A 12,924-nucleotide genomic window follows, 5' to 3' on the forward strand; every position below is an offset into this window, starting at 1 on the left:
ACTTTTGAAACATTTTTGTGAGCAACAATCTGATATCAGCTTGACTACTACATGTAATGTGTTTTTCAAGCAGGATTCTGGGGATGTTCCAAAGGTTGCTTGTATTAACTGTAGCTTAGAGATTCCAGTAACTCATGTCAGACAGCACTTGGATGTCTGCTGCAAAGATGATGAGCTGTAAGTACAATATTATTGTGTGATTAACATTGATGAAAATGAAACTTCCCTTAACATTACGCCCTGCATTAACACTACTTGTGCAAACAAAGTAGTGATATGAATGAAGAAAGTGACTGCAAAGGCAAGTGGCAGACATTTTCAAGCATGTTCTTGTGATACCCACTTGGATTTCAGATAACTTCATACAGGTTTACTATAAGAATGATGGTAAGTACTAGAACCATGCACTATTACATTATGGATGCACTTGGGATGTTTTCATAACACTTGAAGCTGTATTAGGTCTTGGCTAACTCTTCCGCTTCCTCAGATATCTGTAGCATATGCTGTGCCTTTTACCATTTGTTTAATCTTAGCCTTTGCAGTCACTTTCTTCATTCATATCACATATCACACACATAGTAATCAAGCTGATATCAGATTGTCACTAATTCATATCACTACAATGTTTGCACAAGTAGTATACAATCTTAACCCGTAAAATTGTACACACCTGGCAATCCTCTAAAACTACCTCAATGGGATCTTGGTTCCGATTGCATTGTACAGATCTTATGTAGGTGATTGCTTGTCCCAATCCTGCACAGTTGCATAAATAGTGTACAGTGTACCTGAATTGGAGGAGGAATAATGCTTAATTCAGAAGGGCTCAGACCTCATTGAAGTATTTCAAACCCTCCACCAGCAATTAACTTAGAGTAGCTTTCTTCTAGCTTTGTCTTGACTTCCATTGTGTGGGCCTTGCTGTTGAAGCAAATTTTTTTGCAGCCTGCACCAGCCTGTTGCAACTGGATTTTAAATGATCTGCTAGGAACTGCCATCTGCTCTTTATCTGCCAGACAAAAAAATTTGTGGGTCCATGTATCTTGTTTGAAGAACACTACTGTTGTGTTCCATTTCCTCCTTTTAGTAGCTGGAGCTGATGACGCTGACTGCTGCTGCTTGAGAAACTGATTGACCTTGCACAAGCCATGTACGGCTGAAATAAATTTCGAAAATTTTTCCAGTACTCGTCTGTCATCCATTCACTGCATTGGCTATTGCACCATACCTTGGAGGACCATTCTTGGGACCCTGGGATGTGTGTTCCCTAATAAGACAGGTTGCCTCTTCTAATAATTATAAATTCACCGCTCTTTCATGAAGAGCCACCATGTTTTCAACCAAGACAGGGAGACAGGGAGGAAATATATTAACGTAATTATAATTTTGGCGGGAAATAATTCATCTTGTACAAAACTCGTTTCTGAGTGTCATGCCAAACTTCATGTTACCTTGACAAAACACCATAATGAAATGCATGCTATGAAAATGACAAATCACAACAGCAAAACAGCTTTTCCCAATGTCAAAATTGAAGAATACTAGAATGCAATGGCAAAATAGCAAAGTATACTAGCGGAACGCCAAGGCAGAGTGACAAATCAGCACATTGCAAAAGCAAGCACCCCCCCTCAACCCTCCTCCCTCACTTTCGTAAATAGTAGGAACACAAGGAAAACCTGTTTCTATTGCTACTTTATTTACAACTTCTTAAGTGCTGACTAAAGAGGAATCAGTACAGGAGAATAGTTCTTCCTAGTTCCAGTGATTTCTATCTCCATGTGCTAAAAGAGTTCCTTCATGTGCATTACCTTTTCATTAAATTTTTGTCCTATTACTGTGCTAATTTGAGAAGCACCCCCGTTTCAATTAAGTGTCCTTCTTCCATAAAGCCCCCTCCTGCAGCCGGAATTTTGAATAAGTGCCCAGGAACTAATATTTCAAGCCTAATAAGGAATGGGTAAATATTATTAACTCTTTACACCCTAACATCAGTCGGCATTTTCTCCACACTGTTCTCTATACATTTCCTATTATGCTGACAAAGAGAATTTGTTTAACAATCAAGAGCTTCTTTAGTTGGTGATCATTTCTTTTATTCTCATGACCTTAGATGAATGATTCAGCAATATCATTGTAAGGAGAAACTAGATGCTGGTCAATCTTAGGGTATAAAGGTTTAATATTGGCTGTGCCTAAAGTGCAGAAAACTATTAATAAAAATAAGCATAATGCAAACAATAGTGACAAAAAGACTACTATCTAAAAATGCATTGTACCAGTCTAAAAACTGCCAACATCTTTCTTATGATGCTTAATTGGTAGTAAAATGCAGGAATTGTTCTATCCTTTAAACTTCATACAAGAGTTTCTCTCTGGTTGCGACGCTGCTGAGCTTCAATTGTAAAAGTTTTCTTCACTTTGTCCCATAACTTAGTAAACTCTTTAGAAAAATTATCATTTAACAGATGTTCTGGTGGATTATCCGCAATTCGTTTGAGATCATCTATACATCTAGAGAATAGCTCTTTGAATGTTTTTTTGACCACTGATGATTTTGTCACTTCAATATAAACCTGACGTAGTCTCTCTATATTATCTGATGAATTTACTCCACGAATCTCCTTTAACTTTCCTTTGCTCTGAACATAATGAATATAATAACGTACCTCGTGCAACACCTTTGCGAGAACATCCTTATCGCCATCCCCGCCGTCGATAGGGTCGATCAAGTTTAGAGGTTGCACTGCATGTCGATCTTTCAACTTTCTGACAAAAGTGATCTTACTTTTTTTCTCTTGTAAAATATTGTGGAGGCCCACGAGGAAATTATAATTAGTGTTCGCCATGCTCGCATTAAACGAACATTTGATGCACCAGCTAATTTGCTGCATTTTGAGTTGTTCTATTGATGTTCCCCAGCGGTCAGTTTGAAGTTGCTGCTCAGCTAACTTTAGGCTGTTTACATACGGAACAATTTCTTCAAGTCGCTGATCAAGCACTCTTTCATTAGTTTCTGCATCTGGTGTGTCCCTGCTGAAATGTTTAAGGCATTTCAAAGCGACCTTTAGTTTTTCACCTGCTAAGAAAGGCTTTGCTAGATTCCCCAATTCTTCCACTAAATATTTCAATTCTTCCTTTGTATTTTTTGGCACTGCCCCTAAATGGATCAACGAAGAGCAGGAATTTAACTGCAAGAAGATCACGTGGAGGTCTCCACGAAGTCCCCTCAGCAGGGGTGATTCACTCGAAACATTTCGATCGCGATCATCAGCGAGCCAGTATCTCAAAACATCAAGGCCAGTTACTGTAGAGTGAATATGCAGTTTTTCAAAAGTTGTCTTTACCTTTAACATTTTCAATGGGATATTTTTTTCTCTCAGACTGTTGTAATCTTCGTAAATTCTTTCCGCGAACTGACGCCATTGCCGCCTCTGCTGGTCCCTTCGATCTTTGCACCACAAGTAAATGGTTCCAAATATAAAGACGAAGAATGTTAGAAGGAAACTAGCACAATAGTAGATCAGGGTTATTGCCTCAGTGTACTCTTCAGCAAACTTCTGAAGCATTGTCTACCTTTCCTTACGGAAGTCAGGCTCGATTAGATGGCGTTATATCGAAGGCGTTCATCGAGGGTAAGAGTACACGTTAATTTTGGTCAGCGGGGAAATGATTAAACCCGCGAATATTGCGAAAACCCGCGAATATTGCGAAAGCCCGCGAAAGGATGACATTTAAATACGGTAAGACACAAGAATGCGTAATGATGGCGGCGACTATTCAATCGTCTTTAAATAACTCGGAGATTGACTTCCTTGAGGAAAACCTTGAAAATTGTTCTGTTGAAAACCAGTACTTCTTGGGTTATTTCGATGGGAAAAGAGACGAGTCTGAGGATATGCTCAAGAGGTTTCTTCTTATTAGTTCCACATGCTTTGTAAAGAAGGCCTTGCACTCAAAGGACTTAAATCACGAGAGGTTTTCGAAAAATGGAAGGCGGTTTCTTTTATTTTTAACTGATTTTTTGCCTTTATCAATTCGGTGTGAGCCTTGTAGAGACCTGATATTTTGACCTTTTGTTAAAACTTACGCAATGCACCGGGCGGGAAAGTGTTGAAATATTGAAAAAACATTTCATATAAAAGAAAGGCCTTGAAAAACACTCTAAGTGCGTAATCTAGTATGCTGAAAGACTTTTTCAAATTATTTATTTGCAGCGTGTCCCGTCTTTGAGCACAATGGTGGTAATGTACCGATCCAGTTTTTCGGCAAACCGTCTACCATCGTAAGCAATGAAAACTCTGCATTGCCTCCACGGATCAACAATGAAATCGCCGTCCAACCGAAATTTGCCATACATGATGTTAAAAACAAGGATCCTTTTCTTTATGCAAGTACCAGCCTTGATACAAAAGCAATAAAAATCGCCTCGAATCGTAATTTTGAAAGCTGTATGTCGATTCGTTGTCTTGCTCCTCGGCTCATTTTGCGGTTTTTCCATTTTTGCCGCGGGTTTTTTTCTTTGCCTTTGGCAGCTTTGCTCATTATTGTGTCGTTTCCTCAACGATCCACTGTGTGCGATCGAGATAAAAAAAAACGTGTCTGCAATGGGTTACTTTTCCCGGGCAATCTTGATTCATCGTCATTGACGCCAGGAGGTCCCATTGTCCTATTGGCTTGCGGTTTCAGGGGGCCAGATAATCTCCTGGCGTGACGCGAATTGTTTGTGACATCTACACAACCAATCAGAATATCGAAAAAGCCCGACACACATTAGTTGATTGATGCCTTGTGAATGAGACTGCAGCTATTTTGCTCGTGCTGCAGCATCCGATACCCGATAGGAAGAATCTTCGGTCGTTTGACGCCTTACTGGCTCTTGGCACTTCCTTAAAAGAAAAGTTGCTTAATTTAGTAAAACTAGCGTGCGTACGAATTTTTTCCCGAAGGACACCCGCGAAGGTGGGAAGTAACCTGCGAGTCTACATTCATTGACCATGCTCTACTAAAAGTTTGGCAAATTAGCGCCCACGTTATAAAAAGCACCAACCCCCCCCCCTCCCGAATAAGTACCCACCTACTAGGCCATAATGTCAAACAAGCGCGCCCCTCGAATAAGTAATTCCCCACCCTCCTCCCTCACTTTCGTAAATCGTAGGAACACTAGGAAAACTTGTGTCTATTGCCACTTTAAATCAGAAGTTTCAGAGCCCTACTGAGACAGAAACTTCAAGAAAATTCTCAACCTAGCCGGCAGGGCAGACGTAATGTTTGGCAAATGAGTGCTCAGTGACCCTCATTATTTCCTTGGTGAAAATCATAGCTGCCATCTGTTAATTTTACAGTAGTGGATGGCTGGGGGTGAGCATGGGTTAAAAGGAAGGAGAGGGGAGGGGGTGGTCCATTTAACCCTTTAGCTCTTAAGATCTGATTGTTAACTCTCCCTTCTAACTGCCATACATTTCCTTGCAAACAAGCAACAAGAATTCGGTGATAGATCAAGACAACAACTTCTAGCTGATAAGTTTGAGTATTCTCATTATTTGTTTCCTGGATATTGTATAGATAGAGAGAAGTTACTTGTTCATCACTTCTAAGAGTTAAAAAGGTTAAGAATAAAGACAAGCTCCTCTGGCACTATATTTTCACGGATAAGGTAAACCTTTGGGGGTGTCCCACATGAAAAAATAGGTTAAGTGTTATTAATTGAAGCATAACCGCCATAAACAATATATAAATGGAACAATATATAAATGGAAATACGCTCTTTGGCAAAAATTCATCCGTTTCAGCTTGTGTGACCTTGTGCTGTAGAATAAAGACGACATTCAATCACCCATTTTACTATAGGTTTGAATATCCTAATATCGTACTACGCATTATACATGCACAAGAAACCTGGCAGTGAGTACATGTACACTGAGTCCAAAATAAGTCATGTATAAACACAAAAGGGGACCCTTCTGAGGCCAAGGAAACTGAGGTTTGCATTCGCATCAAACTGGGTACTTCCTTGTAATCCTCTCTTCTAGGATGTACATGTAAGGTTAAAGTTCTTGGTCCACACAAAATGTTTACCCTGGTGATCAGATGGCAGAGGGTACTAATAAAGCTCATAAAGTGAGTCATCAGTAGTAGTAGCGCACTTGGCTCTAGACAGGGCATCTGGTACGATGTTATTTCTTCGAAGGCGATAGATGATGTCAAAACTGCACTAAGAGAGTTCTGGTCTCCAACACAGGAATTTTTTGTCCTTTATTTTTCCTTTGTGACATTTGTCGCACATGTAGGATACAGATTTCTGATCAGATTTAAGGATGAAGTGTCCTCCAGGGAAGTGTCTCCAGTACTTTAGTGCGTCAATTATTGAGTGCACCTCTATCTCTATGGACGCAGGGTTCGTGAGAAGAATTAAGCGACAGGTCTTCCATTCTGATTGCGTGTGGCTGCCAGTGGTACTTCAAAAGCCTCAACAGCTGGCTGTGACAGAAGGAATGATCTACATCTGTCAGATCTGACAGCAGTGCCAAAGTTAAGAATTGGTAAAATTCTCCCAAGCAGCAGGCTTGAGTGAGTTTAGTTATTTCTTTATCTCTATTATTAATAGGGGAGAGGGCAGGATGGGAAGGGGGGAAACAAAATGACAAATACCTATATACCCTCTCAAGATTCCAGTGAAAACCATACCCTATTGAAGATGATAATGGTCAAAATTCATATCCGATTCCGAACAAAACAACCCAGTACCCAAACCGTTGGGGCGACCATATATTGATGAGTGCCTGTCTCCTCCCCTGGTGATAGAAATGGAAACAATTAACAAAAACAAAGTTTTTATTTACTGCTAATACAACCCTAATGCAAGCAATACATTGCAATTTAAATTAAGGAAGCAAAAGCAAAAGGGGTATTGGGAATTTTACAGTCACCAAATTAAGAAAACACTGACTCTAAAAGTCAAGCTCTGTATTTTATCAAGTCCTTGGCCAAAGGAGTGTCTCAAGTAATGTAGCAAGATTCATAATCAATATTTCAGTTGCAAATTACAATGATGCTGTAAGCTGCAATTAAACCTTTGCATACTTGCTGAAGTCTTTCTCATACATAATTACACTAATTAAATGGAACTGATGCTAACTCAAACTCAGATATAGTCATAACTTAACTGCTTGGGCTTACTAATTAAGCAAGGCCTGAACTCATCTTGGTACTAAAATGTCACTATCATACAAAAACAACAAGGATAAAGCATGAACTTTATAAAGAGGTCTCAGTTGTGTTAGTGCTATACCTCCACACCAGTGATTATTCTTCGAAACTTTTCTTCATATAGGTCACTAAGCTGTTTGAAAAACTTCTCGCCAGTTAAATGACGTGGTGGGTACCCCTCTATAGCCCTCTTAATGCGCACAAGATCGTCACTGAATCTCTGACATAACTCTTTAATTTGGACCTTTATCGGTTGCAATCTCTCACGAAGCTTACGCAGTCTATCCACGCTACTCTCAACTAGTCTTTTAACCATCGTGAACTGGTTTTCGCTCAGAATAATATGGATATATAGACGCAATTCATGTAGAAATTTCATTAAAATCGCTTCATCGCTATCACTGTCGCTGATCTGCTCGAACGATTCAGCTGGCAGTTCTTCCAGTTCTTCTCGAAAGATTCTGGCACAGTGAGCCTCAAGTTCTTTACATTCTAGGTCCTCGTGTAGTTGTATGAGAAACTTGAGATTCTCGTGCCTGTTTTGTATGATCATTGTTTTATTAAGCCAAAATTTTCTGCACTCGCTATAATCTTTCATGTCTGTGCCCATCTGTGGGAAATCGTTTCGGAACTCCTTACTATTGGGACCACCAAACTGTAAGCTGTTTACGTACGGAGCAATAGCTTTAATTCGCTCATCAAGCTCTTTCACGCTTCTTTGAGCATGTTCAGTCATTGCATTTGATGATCTGTTACTGCCAAAATGTTTCAGACATTTCAAAGCGACCCTTTGTTGTTCACCTGTAAGGAAAGGCTCTGCTAAATTCCCCAACTCTTCCACCACAAGTCTTAATTCTTCCTTTATATTTATTGGCACTTCTCCCAAGAGAAACAACGAAGAGCAGATATTTAGCGGCAAGAAAATCATGTGGAGGTCTTCACGTAAGGCCTTCAACTGAGGTGACTCGCTCGCAAAATTGCGGTAGTTATCATCGGTGAGCATGTATCGCAAAACATCAAGGCCAGTTACTGTAGAGTGGATTAGTATACGTTCAAAAGTGTTCTTTACCTTTGCAATTTTCTGAGGGATGTCTTTACTTTTCAGTTTGCTGTAATCGGTGTAAATTCTTTCCGCGAATTGGCGCCATTCTCGCCTCCGATGGTCTCTTCGGTCTTCTTGGTCACGTCTGTTTTGGTATTCCCGACCCTCCTGTAAGCGCCTCTCCTGGTCCCTTCGGTCTTCTTGATCACGTCTGTTTTGATATTCCCGACCCTCCTGTAAGCGCCTCTCCTGGTCCCTTCGATCTCTGTGCCAGATGTAAATGGTTCCAACTACAAAGACGACGATGGTAAGAAGAAGATTACCGCAAAAGTAGACCAGGGTTATTGACTCCTTGTACTCTTTAGCAAACCTATGAATCATGGTCAAACTTTCTTCACAAAAATCAAGCTCGATTTTCGTATTTACTGAGGAAGCTTGATATTTAATGTTTAGAGTGACGTCGAAAGAGTTTTGAGAGGCTCATTTTTTGCCGCGACCTTTCCGTAAAATGGCTTCGACGTTGAGGATTATTTCAAACTGCTGACGATCTCTTCGCTTTCAGTGTGTTAAACGATAAAAATAGAACTATATTTAATCTGAAATATTGTAAGGGTTTCCATATATTGGTGTTGGGAAAAAGAATAGAAATATTATATTACTTTAAGAAAACAATTTGAGAGTCTGATCAAAAGCAATTAATGAACTGTTATTTTTTCTTTAAAATACCTGGCGAGGTTACTGCCGCCCCTTCCCTTCAAAAAAAAAAAACTTGGTAAGGGCTCCTTTATTGATTTTTCTAAGGCGAAGGGAATGGCTGTACACCAACTAGAAAACGCCCTCCTATAATAATTTTATGAAAATACTGATAGCCTTTTTGAAAAAAAGGATGTATACTGCCTGCAATTAAAGAGGCATTCTCTTAACATTTGCAACGATAGTTCGCCTCGAGAAAACATAATGAATTCATTACCTTCATCTTACTTTGGTTCGTGTCTGGGGGAAATTGCGGCAGGCTCTTCAGGGCTTGAGAACAGAGTGGACTTAGAGAAATATACGCAAGGTTGGGAGGGGTCGGTTAATGGTATCGCAATATCCTCCATTGCCGTTGTTTGGTTTTTCTTGCAACATCCCCCCCCCTCCCACTTTTTGGGAGGCGGGGGGGGGGGGAACTGGGCGTTTCGTTACATCTTCAAGATCGGTTATAACGTGGGATTTGGGGGGCTGGAAAAAATAGTTCAACAAGTTAAGCACCATCAAAACCCCTCCACCCCTCCACCCCTCCACCCCTCCCCCGTCTCCTCTTGGGAGCCGGAGAAATTTTGATAGCGTTCTCACTCCTCCCCTTCTCTGAGTTCTGCGCGTTTCGTGGCTTTCCAACGCGAAATTTACACAAATTTGCCACTCATGAGGGCTTATTTCTCGCACACAAAAATAAGCAATACGTGAAAGCACAAAACACGCACGGTGTTCGTCACGCGTAACTGGGCGAATCTTGCCCACCGACAATCAGATCTAATCGTTCGTTGTCAATTTCAAGCACAATTTTACGGTTGTTGACTTTTGCGCATCAAAGCCGCGTTAATGTGAAACTTCCTACCAAGAAAACAACTTGATTTTAATGGTTCGTTGTGTTTTTGAAATAGTTTACATCACGGCGGTGAACTGTCTCTAGAAATATGGATAAACCTGACAATATTATTATTATTATTATTGACAACATCGCCTTAACCAGCTATCATAAACATACCCCTAATTAGCGGGTTTTGCGCCAAACCACAAGAAAAGCTGGCTAACTTGTAATCCACCACAAAGCTTATAATATCATATTTTTAAGGTCGCAGCTTACTAATGCAGAATTCGCAGATTAGAAAATTTTGGTTTGTTTGATCGCACGTTTAGCAAACAGTTATCAGGGAATTGCTAAAAATAAGTGAATTTTACTCTTTAACTGTGGTGAAAAGTATTATTATTCTCTGTTCATCAAACATCGTAACGCCAGTTTGAGCAAATTGTTCGGAGGAACCAAAAAGGTAATTTTGTTGACTTAATTCAAATATACTAGCAAGAAATTAAGGAAAACAAATCATTTGTAAATTCCCTGCCAAGCAAAAATTATATCATGTAAAATATCCTGTAAGATTTGTCGATAATGTTTGCGCAGAAGTATTTTCACACCCAATCAGTCCATTCAAATGAAACCTTATTATACTTATTATCCAATATAGCAGCTTATGTAGAGACTAAAATCCCTAAAGTTGCTTTGTGTTTACAAACGCTTTGTTGAAGGGCCTCGCGTAAACAGTATGCTAAACTTTCACGACGGGTCTCTAAATAGGAAAGACCCTAAATTTCTTACTTATCAGCCAGCACTTTCGTATTTATCCGTTAAATAGACGGGTTATTCATGTCACTGTGCCGGCTGGCCGGGAAGGGTTTCTGAAAAATCAGGAAAAGCTTTGCAATACAAAAGACTAATAAAACTTTGACAATAAACAGACTTGTCTGCCGAGGGTTTATTGAAAATTTCGCGACCTTTCCTCCGAATGTTCGGAAGTTTTACTTGCGGTTTTTTTTATCGCGAGAAACATTTTGGTCAGTCGTTTATCTTATCTACGACAAAAACATTTTAACAGCAGTCGCAATATTTCACTCCGTTTAGTAAAACCAATATTTTTAATTTGCCTCCTTTAATCTCCGCATTCATCTTCGTTTTATGTGCAAACATCAGTCGATAGATATGATTGTCTTCCAGAATTTGCACAGATCCAAGAAACGAGGAGATGTATATACCTGGTAAGCAATGACTGACCTTCGGAAATGGGCGACTTCAGGCTGATAATTATCGCAGAATTCGGCGAATAATTACTGTTTTAAAATATATCTGGTACGTAGAAATGGTACTAACCGCTTTCTTCTGCTCTTTTTGACGTCTTTGCAATTTTCTTCATCTTCCTCGCCGTACTGTGGCGAATCGATATCCGCCATGTGTGCACAGATGGGTTTGTTTATTCGCCGGCTCCCTTCCCGTCAAAAAAAAAATGTCTTCGAAGGATAAGTTGTGGGTTTCAGCGTTCTAAGGCGAAGGAGACAGTTTGGCCTTTTGAAGGTGACAAGTGAGTGATCGCTTTTGTGTTCACAACAATCAAACCTCATTGAATATGCATGATGCATAACAATCAGCACAGTTGTCGGTTCTATTTTGACAAACTACATAACACTTACCACCTGGCAGCGCGAATACTTATTTGACCTTTTCTTGCTTCCATACGCAACGCGCAAAGATTGTCTTAGAATCCTTTTCTGTTCCGTTTTCAGGAAAAATTCACAGGAATTCTAGTGGAAATGTTATCTTGGAGGTCCAGTAGATACTTATTAAAAGTTTCATTTGTTGGGTGTCAGAGTAGCGGAAACTGCAATTTGTCAAGGTCCTTCAAAAGATTACTTTTAATTTAGCCCGCTCCATTAAAACCATTAAAAGCGAAAAAGAGACCACATGTTGTTTTTCTGTATCCTTGTTTATTTACATTTTTGGTGGAATCGATGGGAGAATTGAGCGCGAAATAGATATCTGTCCGCTCCAAGAGTCAACTGGCCTACACTTGGTGTCCGCGCATTCGATCACTCGGCAGCTCCAGTCTCTAGTTCTCACTGCCATTATCGATTAACACCTGTAGTAGCTTCGCCAGTTAAAATGAAAAAACAAAACAGCTTAAAATGTCTTTTTTTGTATAGCTTTTAGTTCAGTGGTTTGCAGTAATTAAGTTAAAGCGCATTTAGTAGCGCTATATAAATAGCTTTTGACATTATGATTATCTGATCCCTATTTCCTCATCTATTTATTTATCCATAATTTGATTTCGTTCTCTCTTACATTATTAACTGCGAAATCTATTTACCACATTGTTAAATTCATCAGGAAAATAAAAAAGTTATGTTGGTATTTACCATAAAGGTGAAGTGTGCCTTTCGAACGCGCTGATTGGCCAGTATGAGCGGAAATGATTATAAGTACTATTCACTTCCGAGAAGCCGAAGAGACAATCGCGCGCAAGAGTTAAATTTCCGACCATTTTTCGTTATATCGACTAAAGTACACTACTTTTGGTATTTGTGTGGTTTATATTAGAAAAATTCTTTAACTTAGTGTCGTTGAGTAATTTCAATAATATAATAAGGTGAATCATTCACGCATTTTATTCGGTTCTTACTTAGGATCAAGAGAAAATAATTTTTTCTCTTGTTATGATCAGTAACAGTGGACAGTAATGCACTTAGTAACCTGGCCTGACGTGTCAAGCAACGCTTCGGTTATCGCAAATTGTTCGTATTTGGGTCAAGAAGGATAATCAATGACAGAAAAGAGGACTGACACTTTTTTAACGTCGCAGATAAGCGACCAGGTTGTTAAGCAAGATCCGACTCATAAAACATACAGGAAAATTGCTCACTGGACTGCTATTAAGATGATAAAAAAATTCCAAAAATCCAAAAAGCTGTCACCTGAATTTCAAACTTCTTGATCTTTTTATATAAACGTTAGTTAAAGCTTTATTTTTCGTTCTTCGCGATGGTTACTAACATCGGTCATGAAAGGTAGCTTGAAACTTAACTTTAAAGAGTTGCTCGCAAATATGGGAGGAATTTAAGGATGCCTTCAAGTCTAAAGGAAT

General features: G+C 39.5%; 2 protein-coding genes across 2 annotated transcripts; both read right to left on the bottom strand.

Moving 5' to 3' along the window:
• Positions 1–1,022: 1,022 nt before the first annotated feature.
• LOC136284471 (uncharacterized) lies at positions 1,023–3,850 on the bottom strand. The gene is made up of 2 exons (XM_066174813.1): positions 2,673–3,850; positions 1,023–1,159 (listed from the first exon to the last, which is right to left on the bottom strand). The coding sequence occupies exons 1-2, from the start codon at positions 3,570–3,572 to the stop codon at positions 1,061–1,063; spliced, it is 999 nt and encodes a 332-aa protein (XP_066030910.1). The 5' UTR covers positions 3,573–3,850; the 3' UTR covers positions 1,023–1,060.
• Positions 3,851–6,939: 3,089 nt separating this feature from the next.
• On the bottom strand, positions 6,940–11,560 carry LOC136284463 (uncharacterized). Its single transcript, XM_066174804.1, has 2 exons — positions 11,160–11,560; positions 6,940–8,544 (listed from the first exon to the last, which is right to left on the bottom strand). Exons 1-2 carry the CDS (start codon positions 11,200–11,202, stop codon positions 7,289–7,291), a joined length of 1,299 nt encoding a protein of 432 aa, XP_066030901.1. The 5' UTR covers positions 11,203–11,560; the 3' UTR covers positions 6,940–7,288.
• Positions 11,561–12,924: the final 1,364 nt, after the last annotated feature.

This window comes from Pocillopora verrucosa, chromosome 11 (genome assembly GCF_036669915.1).
Source record: "Pocillopora verrucosa isolate sample1 chromosome 11, ASM3666991v2, whole genome shotgun sequence".
NCBI lineage: Eukaryota > Metazoa > Cnidaria > Anthozoa > Scleractinia > Pocilloporidae > Pocillopora > Pocillopora verrucosa.

What these genes read in the sequence shown, in the direction of transcription:
- LOC136284471 (XM_066174813.1), bottom strand. Translation starts at nt 3,572, where the DNA reads ATGCTTCAGAAGTTTGCTGAAGAGTACACTGAGGCAATAACCCTGATC. An exon ending in TCGCAAAGGTGTTGCACGAG is followed by an intron (nt 1,160 to 2,672) that starts GTACGTTATTAT and finishes AATTTATTTCAG; the next exon opens with CCGTACATGGCTTGTGCAAG.
- LOC136284463 (XM_066174804.1), bottom strand. Translation starts at nt 11,202, where the DNA reads ATGAAGAAAATTGCAAAGACGTCAAAAAGAGCAGAAGAAAGCG. An exon ending in AAAAAGAGCAGAAGAAAGCG is followed by an intron (nt 8,545 to 11,159) that starts GTTAGTACCATT and finishes TCGTCTTTGTAG; the next exon opens with TTGGAACCATTTACATCTGG.